Source organism: Python bivittatus, unplaced genomic scaffold (genome assembly GCF_059951505.1).
Source record: "Python bivittatus isolate LINGU-HERP-01145 unplaced genomic scaffold, Pbiv_v1 ctg000200_np1212, whole genome shotgun sequence".
Taxonomy (NCBI): domain Eukaryota; kingdom Metazoa; phylum Chordata; class Lepidosauria; order Squamata; family Pythonidae; genus Python; species Python bivittatus.
In genome coordinates, this window is record NW_028277040.1 from 6,747,592 (window position 1) to 6,769,303 (window position 21,712).

At 38.8% G+C, this 21,712-nt stretch overlaps 1 protein-coding gene across 5 annotated transcripts in view; it reads right to left on the reverse strand.

Annotated features, from left to right (window-relative positions):
- Nucleotides 1-83: 83 nt before the first annotated feature.
- ABI2 (abl interactor 2) overlaps nt 84-21,712 on the reverse strand; it is a 59,552-nt gene continuing 37,923 nt past the window's right edge. For 3 of the 5 annotated variants that reach the window (XM_007431048.4, XM_007431047.4, XM_088135649.1), the window contains exons 7-11: nt 15,885-16,076; nt 14,237-14,395; nt 11,902-11,988; nt 10,993-11,166; nt 84-8,357 (exon numbers count right to left, since the gene is read on the reverse strand). In XM_007431048.4, coding sequence (XP_007431110.1) covers nt 8,182-8,357; nt 10,993-11,166; nt 11,902-11,988; nt 14,237-14,395; nt 15,885-16,076 — 788 coding nt within the window. In that variant the 3' untranslated portion in view covers nt 84-8,181. The remainder of the gene's footprint in view (nt 8,358-10,992; nt 11,167-11,901; nt 11,989-14,236; nt 14,396-15,884; nt 16,077-21,712) is intronic. The other 2 variants (XM_088135648.1, XM_007431050.4) reach the window with 1 other exon arrangement.

A 21,712-nucleotide genomic window follows, 5' to 3' on the forward strand; every position in this document is an offset into this window, starting at 1 on the left:
AGAATCTGGCACTATCAAATCTAAGATGGACTACATGCAAAGCATGTGCTGTTTATCTCTGAACTATCAGATCTGTTAATGAATCTGGTAAAATACTTTATTTTTACAGCCATTTAAATTTTTTTAGTATACATTCTCAACACTCAAGTAATTCTGTATATTATACATTGCAAATACTGAATCAGTTGCTCAGCCACAGTATCTGAGTTGATTGTGCATTTAACCATTTCAGTATACTCTTTAACCATTCACAATGAGCATTAAACCTTAATATCATCTTAATTACTTTGGCTTTTCACCAGTAGGATTCACCACATGAAGAATTTATAATAGCAATGCTAGGAGTGCATTTTCTGCAGGTTCTAGTCCATCAATCACTAGATGCTTACCTGAATTGGCTTCCATTCACTCTTTTATCTAGGACAATACCTTAAATTATCCCCAACTTTCTATCTGCCAAGGGATCTATGATTCTCACCAATGTTGAATTTTAGATTTCTAAACATGGAATACTAATATCTTCTTCCTAATCATATTGGGGAGAATATTTTGCCTGATGAAGCTCCTGGAAATGTGAAAGCTTGCAACCATTTTGTAACTGAGGACACATCTAGCCTCTGGGTAGGCACCTCACTTCAAAACAGATGGGGCCCACAGACAGAAATGTGAAGTGACCGGACAAACATGTAATAGCATTTGAAATAAGTTGAATGCAATTAATATAATTTAGCTGCAACTTGGAAAGGTTCTGGGGTTACATCCTAGGCCTCAGGTTGTGTGTTCTAACCCCACAAAACACTGACCTCATCTGCTGTGTATCAGTGTCCTACTCTCTGCACCACCTCCAAACCTTCAGCTGGCCTAATAACAGACACGGTCTCAACTTGGCATTTGGAATTCCTTAGTAGGATAATCTCCAAGGAAATTAAATTAGCTTAGTTTTTTATTATCTTGTATCAAAGGGAATGTGATTTTTGGAAATGCCCTGATATTTATACACCTATATTTAGGTATCCCCAAAACAAAAATAGCACAGGATAGAGACTGTGCAACCCCACTAACAAGTGCTTTTACTTAAGTATAAAATACTGTCACTGTTCATTTCTTGTGCACACATTGTAAAGAAAACAGCTGATACCAAATAGCTGACAATCTGGACAACAGTATTTAATAATTAGCCTGCTTTAGTCAGGTCTTAGGCATAACTGTTTTAGAGGTGATATGCTAGTACAGCACAGCATCAGAAAACTACCTGTAGCTGATGACTTTCAGGTAGCTACTGTGCACCAGCCTGTTCATGCAAATATTCAAACCGATGAACCTATGTCAGAAGTACACTGACCACACCCTAGGTTGGCAGTTCACTACATCTAATTTCTTCCTCTTCCAAACTCTCTTTAAGGACAACAGTGTTTACAAGCACACATCATACTATTTTTAGACTTAAAATATTTATGAGAGCCTTCATTTTAATTCTTGGACTACTAAAAAGAGATGCACATATAAGAAGCCAGAAACCAATAGGTTTTAAGTCTAGTAATACTTTAAGTGCACAATAAGTCATGGAAAAGTTCAAGACAACTGTCAGGAGGGCAGTGCAAGTTTTGGGGGATTTATTTATTTATTTATTAGGACTCGTAACAAGAGGGTTTAGTACACAGCAACAGTTAATTCCAAATACAATTTTAAAAAAATTAAAAATTTATGTCTCCTCCCCACCCCACCCCCCCAATGGTTTAATGGTACACACAATAAAACAACCAGCAACGCATCCTTCCCTAAAATCCCACACTGTTCTCAACCTACTGGGATACTGTAAGAGCTCAGAGCCCATGGCCACTACTGGTAAAGTGCCTCATTTTAAATCAAATGTCTATTTCTTATATGATAGCAAATGAGGCTTGCCACACAAGCAACGAGGCACATAATTCAATATTTGAAAAACAGCACCTAGTTTTTATGAAATCTCAGCCAGAAATCTTCAGGAAGACTCCCACTGAAACCACTCTGTGCTATTTCCCATGTAGTATATGAAGAACATAATGGAATCTATGAGCAAAAGAGCAATAGTACTGCATAAAGTTCACACTCCGGGCCCAGGCAGGACTGGTCACGACATTTTTTGCCCTGAATTGCTGCCTATTTAGCTGCACTAGGGAAAAAAGGCACCATTCTTCTATAGCATGGATTTTAGCATTGCCACTGATCTGGTATACACACATTATTAGGTATAGAAGACTTTACAAATTCTCTTCATAGGTACACCTAACAGCTCCTCTGAATTTCCTATGGGACTCATTTGTCAAGTTCAGCATATAAAAAAAAAATGCACCACTCTAAGACCTTTGATTTGGGCAACATCACCTTGTGTTTCTATACTGCAGTACCCCCTGTCCAGTGAAAGTGATACAGAATACTATGTATGTTGGACAGGAATCACATATAATCTCTGAGAAATCCATTATCATAGAGAATTTCTATATTTTTCTAATCTGGCATGTCAACTTTTGCAGATTTATGTATCGAAGCTCAAAATCTGTCATTACATAGCTAATTTAATCATACTATCTAGATCATCATTCCCTTCATTGATGACATTTTCAAATACTGCTATGAACAAAGGTTGCTCCAACAACCCAAAACTGGAAGACATGCTGTTGTTACTGATTCAACACACTTCATTTCCTTTACATTTTAACTTCTGGAGCTGTGCAAAACCATCTAACCTAACTATACCTTTGATTTTTCTCTAGCAAAGCATGCCTACAGTCCTGTACACCAGAAACACATTTTAAGTCCTTTTTCTTATGTGAGAAAGTTTAACGCTTCATTTTTCATTCCACACCAAAATCAGGGATAAATGAGAAAAAATAAAGTGTAAACCACATCACAACCTGTAAAGGTTAGACCTCCCTCCCTCCTAACAAAAGCTTACCTGTTAGAGATCACACAGAATTTTCACTTTCCAAAATAAAAGGTGATCTAGATAAAGATTTTTTTTTAAAGAGAATGAGTTGACAATCATTCCCTTGATCTTTTTTATTAGAAAAAAACATACAGAGCTAGTTATGTACAAGGCAAGCAGCTGCCTGTTTGTTCCCTTCCAAATCTTCTGAAAAGCAGGCAGTTTAGCCAGTATTTTTACATTGCTCTGTGATAAAAGATCTGCCATTATAGACTTCAGCTGACAAGCTTGTCTTCCAAGGCTTGCATGCAAGGCTAAAAAAAAAAGACAAGGGGACTATCGAGTATTCTTCGAGATGCAATGGGGCCACAACTACAAAACCACACTGAACAAAGATCATCCACTCACAGGACTTTAATTCTCTCCACACTGATTATTTGTAGTTTGAAGAATTTCAATATGGCAGTAAGACCTTTGCAAAACTTTTCTCATTAAATTCTCCTTGTCCCTTCCAATTATTGCCAGTTTAACCAAGGTAAAACAACAAACCCATAAGCAATACTTCAAGAGTATTCACATCTTCTCTGGGCCATCCTTATAAACCATGTAAAATTCAAGCAAAAGAGCAGCTAAACGATATAATAGACTGCAGGCCATACCCTTTGCCTCTTCCACCTGTAATATGATGCTAACTCTCAAATGAGGAAAAGAAATTCTTTAATTTCTACTGAAGGAGAGCAAAGAAAGCCCCTGGAAAAGACAATCCTTAGGCCTGAAGGCACCAGATTATTGTTCATATGCTAGACAAAAAGTAGTTTCCTGTATGGAAAGATCTGACCCTCCAATACAGCAATATTTGAAGGCTCAGGGCCAAAGCTCAGCTTTCCAACCTTCTGGAGGGCTAGAGGAGCCATCTGGTGTTCTCCCAGAAAGGGCAGAGCCAAGAGCTTTGATCTGTGGAAATAAGAGCAGGAGAGGTGAATTGCTCCTATCCTTGCCCTCAATATATCCAAGGCCCTACATAATGTGCCCAAATCACCATTTGGGAGGATGTTGAGGGTGGAAAGGTAGAGTTGGGATCATTATGCTTCTCACTTCCATTCATTCCCACCCTTAATTTGGGGAAACCCCATCTTAAATTCAGCCATTTTGCTTCTGAATTTTGACAGCATGGTCTCAAAATGGTGGGGGCTCAGACCATGAGCTGCTCACTCATACCATAGCAAACAAATGTTGGTCTCTAAAAGAAGCAGGGGAATGTTCACGAAGAAAATGTGGGTACATGTGCCATAACTGCATGGTTGGAAAAATGAGTGCTGAAGTAATCAAAGCCATTTTATGAAGAAAGAAAAACTAAATAATTTGACACTGAGCTCTTTTTTATCTCCCCACTACGTGTTTTTCCCCACAAGATATTGAAACAGAATGTGGAATGTTCAACATATTTAATAACTTGATAGCAAGATTTGGGGAAAGGGGATACAAGGGAGGAATCCAGTTTCCCAGGCCCTCCCTCTTCACCCCTTTTTCTTAATTAAACACTAGTGAAAAAAATTGGGGGAAATAATAAATGGTATTTGAAAAACCACTCTCACTGTCTTGATATAACATGCAGTCTATGCAACATTACATACACACAGAGTCTGATTACTTTGGGCCTTGTACATAGCATCATCCATAGACATTCTACAGAATTCAAAATTGTACAAAATAAAAAATAAGCATAAAATCCAAGGATTTTTTTTTTCACAACATTAGTATTGCAGACTAAAAGCATTAAACCAGCAGGAGGCAAGGAATCTGTAAACACCCTCTGCAGCAGTTTACAGGAAGATGATCTTGGCCTGTGAAGGATGCAGGGAGCAGTCATACAATCAAAGAGCTCCAAACTCTTATGGGGAATTGTGGCCCTGCCTTCCATAGAAGCTGTACAGTCTCTCCCCAGACAAGCAACTGAGTAGCGCCTTATAAAAATCATGTGAAGCTGAAAGCATTTTTAAATAGGAAAAACACAAAAATGCTATTGATAAAAACGCAAACCCCCTCCAACTATTTTCATAGCCAGGAAACAGTCAGGATTCAATTTATGTTCTGCCATTGAATCATCATCCAACTTCTCCAGTATGTATTTGTTCTTGGAATAAAACTTGGTGGATTCGGCTTTGCAAAGAGACAGAGTTAAGAATTCACATTATTGATTTTTCAATATTAATATTCAATAACCAAAAACAAATATGACATTTCCCAGAACAGCAGAGAAGACACCAGATGTGAAGGATTGTTAAGGCAACCTGTTTCTGGAAAAGGAAAATAGGATAGTTGGGCAGGAAAAAGGTGCTCTTCAAAAGTTGATGGAACCATAAAAAGCACAGTACCATAAGATAAGTTCATCAGTAATGGCAAAAAAACAGAATATGAAAAATAAAGTTGGGAGAGAGGAAACTCAAACAAGCTGTGTTGTTATGCTGCTTTTCTAATCATCTGCAGCTCAGGTTACCCACACTAAAAATTGTTTGCAATACAACTCATAGCCTGCAGGCACAACACACATGTTTAAAAGGGCAAATGTTAACCTAGTTTTTCAGAACTGAGTCTACAGAACTCCACAAAATTTGTCCAGAATAATTTGCCAAAAGCCCTGATCTTTTTTGCTCATCCTCTTGGCAGGCTCTATAAAACTCAGGAGAAAGCAGGATACCACTGATGAACAGTCTTTGAAGCAGAATTATGCTCCAAAAAAGTATTAAAATTGCACGTTCAACTTCTTAGAGCAGGATCTTCTCTTAGCTGGGTCCCCATGGAGCAGTGGCAGCTACTTATGACAAGCATATTGATGGAGGCTGCATCCCCATCTTCATAAAGTAGGCTGTGTCTCAAGGTTGTACACCTTAACACCACACATAAAAGATATTACACAGTAATACCTGTATGCATAACCATACTCGGGCCTTTGTAGAAATCTACTATCCTTTGTCCTAATAGATCAGGCCCTCATAGCTCATATTCTCATCTGGAGGTCTAGTGTTTATGCAAGAAGCTGGCTCCAGTACTCCAACACCCACAGATACAACCAATTTTCAGAGACACCACCCCTCCTAGACAAATCAAATCTGGATGCCTTCAAACAAGCCAGTTCTCAGTGACCCTTATCCTACGCTATAAGCATTGGCATCTGCTGGGGATGGGGTGCCAAGAAAGGCAAGAAGGTGGTCACAGCAATGCAACTGAACTCCCACCCCTCCGTACCTGTACAACATCGACACACTTACAAAAGGGGTGCAGCTTTGATCATCATCTTGCTTTTTTGGGATGCCAGTGACAATAAACATTATCACAGTGGGCTTCTAGTTTTGAAATAGCAATCTCTGAAGGGACTTGGATCTCATTAGCAGTCCTACCAAGGGGAGCTACAACAATCGATGCCAAGTTAATGACTTTTGGTAGCACCTGAGGTTTATTAATGGCACAAATAAGCAACAGAGGAAGCCACAGAAGCTACACCAACATAATCTGTATAACTCAGAAAGCGGTTAGTAAATTTATGGCTAGCTTATGTGAGAAAGGAAGGCTGACTACTACAATCAGTGTTCCAAGTACATGATTACTGAAACATTATTTTGAGCAATATACCCAACAAGTCAGTACAATCCAACTAAGAGTAAGAAGAAGGAATATGAAATGTTTTAATGCCTTTTTAAAAGAAATATCTTATTCTGTTATCTGGAGGAACTTTTATTTCGTTAATCAGCATGGAGGAATTAGACTGGGATTGTGGTACACAGGTAGGTTTAATTTCCCACAATACACCACAGAACTAATGAAAAACCCTTCAGGTTCTTCTCATAAACCCCCCAATTCAGCTGCTACCGGCGTAAAAATAGCAGCTAAGCAAAAGCAAGCTTCATAAGGACTATGGTTTACAGTATAGAAAAGAGTTCACACTCTCCCACCTTACTTCATGCCTGAACCTGATAGCTCCATGACTGCTAGTTAGCAAAAATAAAAAATATTTTGTATATCCTCTAGTTGGCTGCTAAAATGCCTGAAGTCATTATAGCAGATTTCCATTCACATGTTGGAAAATCACCCACATATTTACTGATGGAAGAAAAAGCAGCTAAAGCTTTTGCTAAATTAGCATTCAGAGAAAACCAACAGCCCTTGGAAATCTTTGGGCAATCTTTGTCTGCTTACACAGGTCCTTCCTAATATGTATCAAAATCCGAAATAGAACGAAGGGTCAATCTCACTGGTATACACTTATTCTGAGCTGAACAGGCTATCTTCAGCTGAAGCATGCTAATCAATTCAGACTAAGCCTTTCTCTATAAAATACTTAATTCTGTCCCTTTCTAACTCCCAAATTATAAAACATGAGGTAATTTTAGAAGGCTGCTGCCAGCCTTTGTGAAAACAACCAGGGCTAAAGCCTGATTGAAAGCAGTTTTTGAACACTGTCAGGAGGCCAGGTTTAAACCATTTCACAAATATTTTGCATACTGGGGGCTGAATAAGGCTGGCCACAGAGAGCTATAATTATATGAAGGACAGAGGCCATTTTTAAAATGTCACGCTTTATCGTCCCTCATGATCTTTAGTCCAACTCTTTAAAAATAATTTAATGATACAAAAGAGGCCCAGTTTATGACTTGGAAGGCTCAATATATTGGGAGATTATCTCTGATGTCACATCCTCCTGTAAGAGGAAAAAAAACAGCTCCTTACATGCCTAGATCAAGCTATATGTGAAAAACAATTGCAGAATTGCTTTATTAGAGATGTAAGGAACCAAGCTGAGATCCAGTTGGTCTGTGACCTCAGAATGTTTGCCAGTACAATAACACACATCCAACAGTAATATGTGCAGAACAGGGAGGGGGGAAGAGATGGCAGATAGCCTATCAAAGCCTTCAGCGCTGGCATCCAAGATGCCCCAATACCAGGCTTGGTATTCCTGAGAAAAAAAATCCCATATTTTGATTGAATGGGTCTCAATTTGAGTAATGGATCACTTCACTGGCAAGTTCATTACATCTCTGTATCTACATGTCGATCAGTCAGCTCATTAATATTAGTCATTCAGCTTGGCCGCTGCTGGCAAATGGAAGAGCCATTCTTCAAAACAATTCAAATCACCATTTTATAAAAAGGGGGGAAGGGGAGTGGTTTCGTTACAATGATCCTTCCTTCCTTCAGTTGCCCAGGTTCCTCCAAGCTGCCAGTGGGACCTGGGCAGCCCAACAATCTCCTGGTTCTGCCTCTTGCCACAGTGGTCTTCATTCCGAGTAGTGCATGATGGACTCCACATAGTTTCCAGGGAAGAGTCCAGTTACTCCATTCATCACACCTTCATACCACCCATCATCATTTTTCTTAATGACGTAGATGATGGCACCTTCCTGAAAGGAAAGTTCATCTTCCTTGTCTTTAGTGTAATCATAAATTGCCACCACTAGGAATAAGGAGAAAAACAAAATTAGGATTTCAAGCAAGCAGTTGGGCAGAAGGCAATTACAATTTTCAGTTAAGTGGTCTCTCTTCTCAAAACATAGGCATTTTCTTTATTGATTACTCATTTAAAAGTTTCTTCCCATTTACAGAAACAGGTGAACACAAAATTGTAAAACATGTAGACATATACACATATTTGATTCTAAAATGATGGAATTCTAAACAAAAAGAATTAGGAGACAGCACATTATATTATTAAGTGACCCATTCCTCAAAACTGTCCACTGATGGGGCAACAGCTTCCCTTTAACACTGATTTTTCAGGGTACGTAGTGCAGGATTGCTAACAATGCTTTGGCAGCTGTATGCAACTCTATTTCTCATATGGTTGAATGCACACAGAGTTCCTCAGTTATGATACAAATTTCACTGCTTCATTTAATAAGAATCAAACAGAAGAGGCCAAAATTAGTTTTACATTATGCTTAAGCTGAGAATATCAGTTGGCCATGTCAAATAATTATTTTGTTTATCAAACTTTTAAAGAATACCCACAGGTCTATGGGATGGCATACAAATAAATTAAAAGCATAAATACAAAATGAAACAAATAATGAAGAACAGAATAAAACAAACATTAAATCAGTCATATAATATAAAATCTATAAAATCACATTAATATCACCCTCAGAATATGAATTTATTAAAGCACTAAAATGATTTAGTGGACAACTTTTCAAAAAACTCTTTGCCTTGTGCCCAAATACCAAACATGGATATTAATTGAGCAGTATTCAGAAGATAATCTGTGCTTTAAAGTTGGCTTCCAAACTTTGATTTGCTTGAAAGTATAAAACATAATTCCCACAAAATGATTAACTGTAGGTTCCTGCTTCTATATTCACTCACTCAAAATGAGTGATAAAAAAACAGTCAGGAGCTATATACAGGCACATGGAGCTCGTGCATATAAACCAGGCTAAAAAAAATTCTGCAACGTAATGACTAAAAGAATTCCTTCATGAACAAACTTCATTTCTTTCCTTTCTAGGAAAAAGTGGAAAATTGAGTAAGTGCTTAGTTATGACTATCAAAAGGAATAAAAACCACATATTATGTCCCTGTGGTTTTCCTTAACTCGCATTCTAATATCTCCTAGGAAATACAGGATGCTAGAAAATATAACAAAAATGCATTTCTCCAGGAATCTAATTCAAATAACTAATAATAATACTATAGAGCCAGTTTGGTGTAGTGGCTAAGGTGTCAGGCTAGAAACCGGGAGACTGTGAGTTCTAGTCCCGCCTTAGGCACAAAGCCAGCTGTTGACCTTGGGCCAGTCACTCTCTCTCAGCCCTAAGAAGCAGGCAGTGGCAAACTACTCCCAAAAATCTTGCAAAAAAACCCTGCAAGAACCTGTCCAGGCAGCTGCCAGGAGTCAACACTGACTCAAAGGAACCAAAAAAAAAAAAAAAAATACTATACAGGTAGTCCTCAACCTACGACCATTTGAAGTTACAACGGCGCTGAACAAATTATGGTTACAAGCAATTCTCAGAGTTCTGGCCATCCCAGTACCCCCCACAGTCATGTGATCACAATCTAGGTGCTTGGCAACCCATTCACATTTACGACCGGTTGCCAAGCGCCCTGCGATCACATCATGGCCATTTGCAACCTTTCCTGCCAGCTTCCCCAGAAAGTCAGTGGGGAAGCTGGCACAGAAGGTCACAAGTCCCTGGGGTAATCTCCCCCACCCATGCACCCTGCCCCATCTCCTCTGCACTCACATTGTGCCAGCCACTCGCACATCCCCACACACCCTCCCCAACCGTGCCTCTCACACACCCTCACGTACCCTCCCTGACCCGCACCACACCTTCATGCACTCCTTCACACCCTCCCCAACCCACACAGCACCTCTTCATACCTTTTCACACCCTCACACACTCTCCCTGACCCTCGTGCACGCCCTCGCTCCCTCCCCTACCCAGCAGCAGCCACTTACCTGCCTGCAGGCCTGGGACTTGCAACTTCCTGCCAGCTTCTCCACTGACTTTGGCTGTGAGAAGCCGGCAGGAAGTTGCATCGCCTAACGACCATGAGATTCAGTTAATAACGGCAACCGGGACTGCAGGGATTGCCATTGTTAAGTGATGTGGTTGCGCTTTATGACTGCACTGCTTATCGACAGAAATTCCAGTCCCAATTACCATTGTAAGTCGAGGATCACCTGTACTTCACATGACACACACATGATATGGAACATGATCAACAGTTATTAATGACAGGCATAGAAATCATTTTTAAAAACTGAATGCAGAAAACGAGATTTTTAATCCACATTCATATCTGGATGTGGCTTGGGGTTCTTGGATAAGGAAGCCAGTAACTTTTCGTTTAAGAGAAGGTGGAGATGGCTAATAGCAATTTTATTTTGTTATCACGCCATAAGTCACACTTTGAGACACAGCACAAGGAAGCAAAATACTCCCCTTGTGCTATTATTTGGCAAAATGTAGAGAACCTGTAAATCTCAAGTTCTCAGGATAAAAAGACATCAGTATAATCAGTACTGCATGAATTCAGACCCAATGAGTGAGACAGACTTCCACTCCTACTTCCAGCCAACTAACCTTTCTCCAAGTAGGTTCTTGGTGCCCATGGTGGATCCTCTTCAGCATAAGGATCGCTGTATTCCACCACAGCTGCTTCTTCTTCTTCATAATCTTCTGGAGGAGGGGGCGGCGGTGGAGATTCATCAAAAACAGCTTCGTCTACAGGGGGTGGAGGGGGAGGTGTGTCTGAAACTAAAGAATAAACATTCATATTCAAGTTTCTTGAGTTAAATGTTTACATAAATAACATAAAAAATAACAGGACATATTTGTCCAGTTTATTTTATACATAAAACCCAAAGTGGAGATACAGAGCTGCCTAGAGATTATGGTTCAAATGTTTCTTCATCTTTCAAAACTTTTACTGATGAGTAAAACCACAAGTACACAAACTTGTGCATAATGAGGCTGCAGATAGTGAGAGCTACCTATATACATCACATTTGTGTAGATTCTCTTGTAGCCAAGAATTTGCAAGCTTCCTTTGCTTCCCTCCTTCTAATGTAGGTAATCTGTTTAATGGAGATAATCAAATAAGTTGGTATCCACCAAATACTGAAACCTATTAGCATCAAGGATTATGTCATTTATAACCCAGCACTATCTGAAAGGCAGAAGGTAGCTTGCTCTAACACAGGCCAGGGTAGAGAGGGGGTTACCCTATTTTCAGACAAAAAAGACTAGAGCAACACATGCTATGTCTTAGCTGCTGCCTGAAAATTTGGGCAGAATTTACCAGATAAATCTGATCAACATATCTAAACATGGAACTTCTACCAGATTAGGCGTGAATAGAATGGCATGGCCATACAAAATTGCCTGTTACCCAGAGATCAGTCAAGTTAGTATATACAGGTTATTTAAGGTAAGAACAAAAAACTGAAAGGTATCTACTCAAGTCACAGATCAATAAAAAGGCAAACTTACTATTTTCCTGAACTCTGGCCACAAATCCCATTAATGGTAACTGAGGAGTTACCTGTAGGATGGAGGGAGGTGGTGGTGCAAGAGACACTGCAGTGAAGGAGTACAAATAAGACAGTCTGATCAGAAACACTGTATAGAAACATGAAATACTCAGATGGTCAATGTGGCATCTTACTAAATGCAACAGAGAGACCAACTAGATAATTCAAAAACTAGGTAATATTAATTGTGCTGAACTTTGAAAACAGATACCCAGCTTTTTTATGTAAAAGAAATCCTTTACGATGATGTGAAACATCTATGGTATCTACAGAATAATATTCCTGAAAGAGCCTCATTCAAATCACACATACTTTATTATAGCAGATAAAATGTCCCACAATATTATTGTGGCAAACAGAAATATTCCCACACTATTAATGCTGCCAAGAACAAATGTTTTTTCTTCCACATTTAGAAATTTGGTATAAAATAAAGATGGATGCTTCACCCATTTCCACTTAGCTTAATCAGAATTCGTTTAGGGCTGAGATTTTAACTGCATTTAAAGAGTTTGACTATATGACTAAGTTCTGAACTGCACTTACTATATCCTCAACAGATCAATTTGAGACTCTCACTTTACAAGGACAACACGAATAATAAAGAAAATCATCCAAGAGCTACTTAAATAATCTCTCTGCCTCTATTTTCAGAAATTTTTCTCTTATGTTGTATATTCATAGTAAAATCAATCCACTAATTTACCAGAAAGAATTTTGATTCTTGCTTTATAATGCCAGTTCTTCATTGTTCTGGCACTATGAACACCACCTTGTTTCCATTATCATCTTTCTCCAATTCTTCAGAATTCTGTTATTTTATTCCTCTTTACTTGGTATCCTATATGGACAATCTATATTCTCTTTAAGGACCTAAAATTCTACAATTACATATTAATAATTTCTTACCAAAATAGTTGTATGTTGTAAGTTTACAATTAAAGGAAGCAACATCTTTAAATTATTATTTTTTTCTTGATTAGATAAACTGAATTGGGATAAATGACGATGATGATAATGGTGATGATGATGATGATGGTTGGTTGGTTACACAGTCAGCCAGTTGTTTAGACTGGATTTGGCATTTTTATCCACCTATCAAGTCCCTCCCAAGGACCTGGGATAGGCAGATGATGTTTGATAGTGTTAAAGGTATCGTCACAGGATGTAAGCTGTTCCAAGAAAAGCTGCCTTTTGCAATTGACTGATGGTGATTTTGTCAATGCCGATAGTCTTCAAGTAGCACTTTAGATGTTATGGGATTACACCCAAGGTGCCTGTTACTATTGGTGCTATCTTTGCTTTCTTTTGCCGTAGTCGTTCTACTTCTATCTGCAGGTCTTTATATTTTGTGATTTTCTCCAGTTCTTTCTCTTCTATTCTGCTGTCTCCAGGTATTGCAATGTTTACTATCTAGACTTTTTTGTTTTTCTTATCAACAATTGTTAGGTCTGGGATGTTGTGTGACAGGTGCTTGTCTGTTTGAATTCTAAAGTCCCAGAGCACTTTGGCTTCTTCATTTTCTATTACTTTGCCTGTTTTGTGGTCCCACCAGTTCTTGCTTGCAGGCAAATGGTATTTCTTCTTCTTATTATTATTATTTATGGTTGGTCGCAAAGTCAGCCAGATGTTTAGACTGGATTTGGCATTTTTATCCACCTATCGAGTCCTTCCCAAGGACCTCGGATAGGCAGATGATGTTGTTTGTCTATCTACCTATCCCAGGCCCTTGGGAAGGACTTGACAGTTGTTGTTGTTGTTGTTGTTATACATTATTTAGCACCTTCCATGATATCTCAACAAGGAAAGGCAACAAATTTCAACAATTTATATTGCAAAGTATTCCACCAAATATACTGAATAGCAAGAAAATAGGGTTTTTGCAGAAGAAAAAAAATGTGTCCAATCTTAAGGCTACTTACTTCACATGTTTAAAAAGTACGTGCAGTTTTGGGGGGTATATGTATCTGAACATAACATGTATGTACATGTACATATATACTTTTCTATCCACCGGCATTGTAGAGGCATTATGATGAATCACATGCCTTTGCGTACTGTGTCAAGAGGCACTTAAAGCCAGTGAACTGGGTATTCTTGGGTTTGATGTTTCCACTACCAATTGCTTAGTGTAAATGTTATACTAGAAAGAATAGAGCTAGGACTAGTTACATGCTAAAACAGATACATGGTTCCTGCTAGCCAACTCCAAATATCTCTGTACTAACATTCTTCTCTTCTTCAGTTCTTCTTTAATGGATCAGAGCTGCGAATTCTATAGGGGCCTCTCTTACCTGGATTCTGGCTATAAAACGGTCCTCCATTGACCTGGCTTTGAAGGCTGTTCTGTGAAGTGATGGATGGAGGACGCCTGTATGGCAAAGAGCCCCCTATTGTTGGAGGCGTGTGCCGGGCAGCAGGTCTGTTCATGCTGTAGAACTGAATGGGATGACCTATTTTGACAGGGTAGAAAAATATAAAACTTTGAGCAATGCATTTTTAGATGAAGTAATTCAACTTGGGCAGGGCAATTCAAATTAAGTGTTTAAAAGGACACATGCTTCAATCAAGTTCTCCAATGAGAAAAAAAAAATCCTATGTGGATGAGAGTACATTAAACAAATTTAAGAGGAAAACATTCTCGGAAATTATTCTCTTTAATTCAGAAAAAAATTGGCTAAAAAATAGAAGTACACAACTATGCCTGATTTCCCAAAACTTGGCATTTGGATATAATACATACATAACATGCATGTTGATTACTTAATAACCAGCATAGGTGAATGACTTAATATGAACTAAATGTCTAATCCTCTATTCTTTCAGCCACAGTGCTTCTCAGTGAAAATGACATTCTTAGTAAAGAGTCAGAATGCAGAAGAATCTCATGTCAGATATTATGTGTGAAGCAGCTGGGTGTTGCTCCAAGTATGAATGGGCTTCACTAATTACAGAATTCTGAATTTCTCATGCCTGGACTTTCCCCAGTTGTCTCTGCACGCATTTGTATGCACAACTCTTTCACTGGTGCTCCAAGAGGAAGTACTGTCTGTGCCAACATGCTTTGCCAAGTGTTCTTTTGAATAGTTTCCACAATCTTATTATTGACCAGCTTGAGGTCACTCCCTCACCCAACATTTCAAGACCACTGGTGGCTCCTGGGGCTATTGGAGATATTCTCTCGGTTGATTGCCAAAAATAATTGAAAAAAATAAAATGGCAAAAATATTGCCAACTGTCAAAATGTTGGCGTTCTTGATTATAATTTCATGCTAATTCAGCATTATCATTCCAAATTTTGTGAGATGTTATGATCTTGAACATTCTCAGCCTTTTTTATATAAATATGTCATCACAATTAATGAACAGTTGTTAAAACAGTTAATAGAAGAAAAATGAAGTACTGTAATGCAGAGTCCTATGCAGGTATGATGAGAGTTTCTAGGAGCTATAATCTAAAATGTTTGGATTCCATGTAGCCTAATAGTGCTTTAGTACATGTAAGGCTTTATTTTCACTACAGACTTTTGTACTTCATATGTAGGAATGCAATAAGCCAAACTCATACCAGAAGCTGTACCATATGAAGCTGAGAAAGAAAACTGCAGATAAATTTAATAGCATGAGCTAGAGCATAACCCAGAGAGTTTGCTATTCACAGAATTAATCTGGCAAAATGCCTCTTGGTTGATTTTAGCTTCCATCTTTTTAAAAAGTGTTCTGACTTTTTCCAGAACATCTGGAAAGCAAAAGCCACTAGCTCCAAAATAAATAATCTTCATTCTGATGTGGTCCTAGGGGGAAAAAGCATTTTTCCTCACTCAAGAAGGAGAAAGAGAAATAATGGAAATACCCATCTATCTAAAGCTCAATGCATGTGATCATCTTTAGGCAGGAATTGCACTTCTTTGCAGTTGCCAGCAACGAGCAGCAGAAACTCACCTGAAGAAGGATTGGAAGAGGCAGCAGGGGGAGTTGGAGAAGTGAAGCCATCAGCAAGGGGCTGAACCCCTGCAGCAGCAGCAGCAGCAACATCTGGGGTAGCAGAGGATGGGGCAGTAGCAGGAGCGAGAGGGGCGGGAGCAGAGGCAGAAGTAGCAGGAAGAGGAGAAGTGCCAGCTGAGCTGGCAGGGGCTATGTTGAAAGAGGAGGAAGAGGCAGCATTAAGGAGTAGTTCAGGTTAGCAAGGAGGAGAAAAGCTTTTTGAATAATTGGTGTTAGATTTTTTATAACTCCTTTAAAAATTAGCAAAAAAATGAGACAGAATAATGTGTTTACACTGAGAAAGGGGTTTGCCATTAAGTATGCAGCCAAACACCAAAGTAAAAAAAGGAGCAGGGATGCATTTGATACATAAAAACCTCACAAATCTAAATAATATCCTATTTAGGTGTTGCTGTAGAACAAGAGTGCAGTGTGGTCCTCTACAGCCCCCAGAGAAGATGGGACCAAAATTTGTGAAGGTTCTTTTTGTATGTGTTTTGCATGTTAGTGTTTTAGTGGACAAACTAGACCTACTGCACCTTTTATGAAGCCAATCCCCCCACCCCCCAGGCCAAATTTTCCTATTAACTATTTGACTCCTAAACACATTCAACAAAAGCCAATCCCAAAATGCAAAATAATATTTAAAAAGCAGATATTTTACCCCCCTTCTCTGATGACTTTCCTCTTTTGCTTGCTATTATTTTTCTGTTTAAAAAGAAAGAAGTAAGGAAAACAGGGAGAGCTTGGTTTCTGGAATTCTTTCCAACCTCTTTAACTGCAATAGCCAGAGGTGGCATCTGGACCTTTTTCTGTGTAACAAAGTAACATGGTATGTGTATGTTTCTCCACTCACTACATGTTGCATCTATTTGTGTGTCTCTCAGGGTCTAATCAGAGTGGGTGCATGTGCATTGCCTGTGTGCATGAAAAAGAGGGTCTAATTAGGGTCACTGCATATATATTGCCTGCTTCTGTATGTGTGTGAGAGAGCCTAATCAGGGTGGGTGGGTGGGTGGATGGATGGATGTAATGTTGCAACTCTACACGTGTCTTTCTGCCCTCACTTCGTGTTGTATTTGTACTGAACAGCACTGGGTAGGCTGCATTTACGCCCCACTCTGAGTCGTATGACTAGGAGGCAGGACAGCGTAGAACAGAGCAGTCAGCAGCATTCCGATCCACTGCCCGACTGTGGGAGATGCGCTGGGGGAATTTTTTTCTGGAATGTATTTCTCTGCAGCCTCCAGTCAGATCCAGCCCATTTTTGTACTTAATTGTTCTTCTGCCAGTTTCTCTCCCCGTACCAATTTTGGTGGTGTTCTGTTCTGTCCTCTAGGAACTATCCTGCTGATGGACAGACACTCAGAGTCACAAACCCATTTCCAATTTTTTCAACATTCTGTTGGATTGGAAAGAATAAAAAAAGAAAAGACTGCAGGTTTTTTCTTTTCATCAGGCAAGGGAGCCATGACAGGAAACCCAGTCTTACTATCAACATGCCTGCCACCAACAGTGGGAAAAGCTGCAGGTTATTTTGGGGGCGAGGGGTAGCATTTTGCTTTTACCAACCCCCCCACCCATCAAAATAACATAAAATTAAGAAAAAACCTAGTTCATTTACTTAATTCAATAAAATTAGATTTACTACAAAAGAAAAATATTATAGATGCTATGCACAGTTTCAATCACAACTAAGATTTATTTTTCAATAAAAAATACATATTTTTCTCCATGCATGGAGAAAATCTTTGTCTTTTGAGCATGCAGAAAATAATTTAACTCATCACTTCCCTTGCTTTTTCTCTGCAAATATTTTGTAGTTTATCAGTGAATTTTTCAAAAAATCTTAAGGCCAGAGCTGTTTCACTGTATTCAAGAGTATTACCATATTCTGAAATGTAGAATGGAGTCAGCTATCCATTCCATTATGTTAGATACTGTACAACTGATAGACTGGCTCCAGTGATTCAAACAAGATATTTCAAACTATGCCAATAACTTGTTAGAATTCATAGTTCTGCTATGTTGCTGTAGAGAAGAGAATTCAAATTTAAAACAACTGGGTTACAGGTAGTCCTTGACTTCAACCACAATTGGCACTAGAACTTCTGTCACTAAGCGATGCAGTCGTTAAGTGAGTCACACCCAATTTTACAACCTTTTCTGCAGCCGTTAAGCGAATCTGGCTTCCCCCACTGACTATGCTTGTCAGAAGCCCCCTGGGAAGGTTGCAAATGGCAATCATGTGACCCTGGGAGGCTGCAACCATCGTAAATACATGTCAGTTGCCAAGCATCTGAATTCTGATACTGTGACTGCAGAAATGCTGCAATGACCGTGTGAGGACCAGTCACAAGTTTTTCTTGTGCCGTCATAACTTCAAACAGTTGTTAAACAAATGGTTGTAAGTCGAGGACTACCTGTACCTATATGAGACAGATCAGCCAGCACTGTCATTACTTTGCATGATGAATGTGGATATGAATGAAAGGTTTCAATGTGGCTACTAACTGTTTTGTAGGCAACTGTTCTGTAGGCACAACACAACTGTTGTGTTGTCTTTAAATGCTAAAGTTCTAAACAGCTTAGGACTTGATTATTTGTAGACCAGTTGCTGCTGTGTTGCTGTTGTTATTATTACTACTGTTATTATTCATATGGCCATCTCAGTGTGACCAACTCAAGGCAATCTATACAAAAAAGGTTTAAAAATATAATGTAAAATGTTAAACAAAGAAATTATTCAAATAACCATCGCATCAGGGAAATACCATAAAATTTAAAATATCGCAACATTCATATGAGGTCACAAATCACCCTGGCCCAGGGCATTTTGGGAGAGCCGGGTTTTTAAGTTTTCCTCAATGACAGAAGGACCAGGGCCATAAGGACCTCAGGGAGAATGATATTCTAGAGGGCAAGAGAACTAACTTTCTCCAGATAGTAACTAAAAGATCTCCAAATATTAAGATGAGAAAAGGGAGTCACTCTTAAAGATGCTCCCACTTTCTGAGATTCATTTGTCAGGAATGTGAGAAAGGGACTTTTATGTTTCTTTGTAGCTCATTCTTTTTGCTTTTAGGAAAGAAATCAAAATTTCCTCTTCAGCCAAGCCTTTTCAGTGTGAATAATCTTAATAATAGTTAAACGGTTCTCTATGAAATGTTAACTTTTGTTTTATACATTATCATTATTCACCTCTGTCTCTGGGCAGAAACACAGAATATAAATAGCAATGTTTTAAAAAATAAAATAAAAACTGGTTTTCTCCTCATACTTACAGTGGAATGTGTATTCAAAGACAAAGAAATCCAGTAAAATACATGTTTTGAAAATACTAATGCAACAAGCCTGCCATCTCATAGTCTAGCAGTTATATTAGTGATAAACTGAAAAGGACTGATTAGGAAGATAACTGATGAGGTGATTCAGAAAGATGAAGTGGTGATCAGCTATATAACATGCCCTTCCCACCTTGCTAATAATGTTAAATATAAATTGAACAAAGTTAGCAAAGAAGCATAATTCCAGGCAAACAGTCCCAGATTAAATATACAGTATCCTTTAGGTATGAGTGAGAAAGATTCCTATCGCCAACTCTATAAAACTACTGTAACCAGTCAATAGAGATAGTTCTGATCTGTAATGTTTTGATTAAGACAGTATTCTGTGTTCCTAAATTAACACTATGCTGACTATAATGGAGGAGAACATTTATATAAACTATAAACATATTTATAGTTGTACAGATTCTAACCTTATTGCTATTTATTATATAAATCTTCTAATGTACAGATTTTAGATTCATACATATTCACCTGTAGTCTTTAATGTACAGATTGTAATCTTAAAGGTGTTTTATGGTTAAAAAAAACTTTACATTACGAACACCAAGCACTATAGCTACAAAATCAATTTTGTGATTCATTTTGTATTGTTTATTTTATCCTGTATGCTAATCAAATACCAAAATAAATAAAATTTCACAAGAGATAGCCACTTATATTTACCAATGGTAAACTGTGCGCATTTAAAAGGAGTATACATTTTTAAATTAGGATGCAAGATATATAGCTTTTTGCTGCAAAAAAATTCAAATTTCTTAATAAATAAGCCGGCGCAATAAGTTTGTGCACTACTAGAAATTTGGGCATGCAGTTCCATATTCAGTCTCACAACCAGGCCGAAACAAACACACCAAAGACCAAAACAAACGTACCAAAGAAACGCTTTAGATAACCAGGTGATTAGACAGAAACATATACAGTATACAAAGTATCAGTTACCAAGATTGCTAAATGGTTAGAAATCTCTTCTAGGGACACCTCATGACTTCTCAGCTAAAAGGAAGACAGAGTATGTTCCCCTCCTCTGAAATGGCTCAAGAATGGAGTAAGAAGAGCATTTACTAGGTTGGATCGCCAAACCATACAGAAGGGCCACTATTTCCATTTCTGCCAGCAGACAAGGCAAAGCAGGGAAACCACTGAATCCTCCTAACAGCAAGGATGGCAAAACATTATAGTGGGAAAAGGTAAAGGGGTTTTTATGGAATAGGCAAGAGATATTTGCTGAGTATCTAGCATGGGAAACAGACTCCGAAGAAGTTCCCCTTCCATACAGCACTGGGGGTTTGCTTAAGCCAGTGTTGTCCAAACTTGGCCACTTTAAGATGAGTGGACTTCAACTCCCAGAATTCCCCAGCCAGCCATTGTCAGAATCTGCATCACCCAACTGTTGTTGTTTTCCATTGTATTGCATTCGTTGGGAGTTGGATTGATTTGTTTCTGCCACTTGTAACTAAGGAGAGGGGGGTGGCTGTTAATGGTTGTAAGGGGAGTTGGGAAGCAGCTTAACCATATATGGGCAATTTAGACTGGCTTGATTGCTGGCCAGGCAGCTGGGGCCCAAAGAGCCCGGAAGAGGCTCGGGAGGAAGGAGAGAGGTCAACAACAGGTGAAGAGGAGTTACAACGCCAGGCAATAAAGGGAGGGGGGATAAATAGAGGGAGGTTTACCCAAGGCGTTAGTTTTAGCAATGTTCTGTTTACAAGCTACATGTACCTCTTAATAAAGAAGTATTTATCTGACCCAAGCCTGGTTGGGTGAGAATGCTTCAGAACTGAGAGTTGGACATCGTGGACTTGACAGCCATGCTGGCTGGGGAATTCTGGGAGTTGAAGTCCACTCATCTTAAAGTGGCCAAGTTTGGACAACACTGGCTTAAGTCATGCCAAGTATCGTTGTCGAGGATGCTTTGCTTCAGATCAGAGGAGCTTCTCTCAGGGCTGCCCAAAGTGAAGTAGTGGGCTGACAGCTCATAATGTTTCAAGTTTGTGAGAATACTCGACTTCCATGAGAACACATTGTTCGGCTGCCCCCCTCTCCCAAAGTGCCATTTCAAGGAGCAAAGTGTCTCCACGTCTAAGTCTCCACAGAAATTAAGCCAGATTAATGAGATTCCAGTCTCAGGAAAACCCCAAAAAGGAACTCATAGCAATGCTCTCAAAAATTTAGATTGAAATGCCTCCACAGACCTCTGTAGACCTTAAAACAAATCTGTGTGCTGTATAGCAGATAGGTACCTTAGCTCTGAAAATTTTAATTGCAGCAAAAACATGTTTACTGTCATTGTGGTTGGCAAAGTGCAGAAATTGCATTTGAAAATATATGACCCCAGTGGTGATATAACAGGACTTGTTTTTCCTAAGAAACCAAAGAAATACTTTATAGAAGTCATAATGTGTTTCTATTAACTGTAACAACATCTCACTGGATTAAACC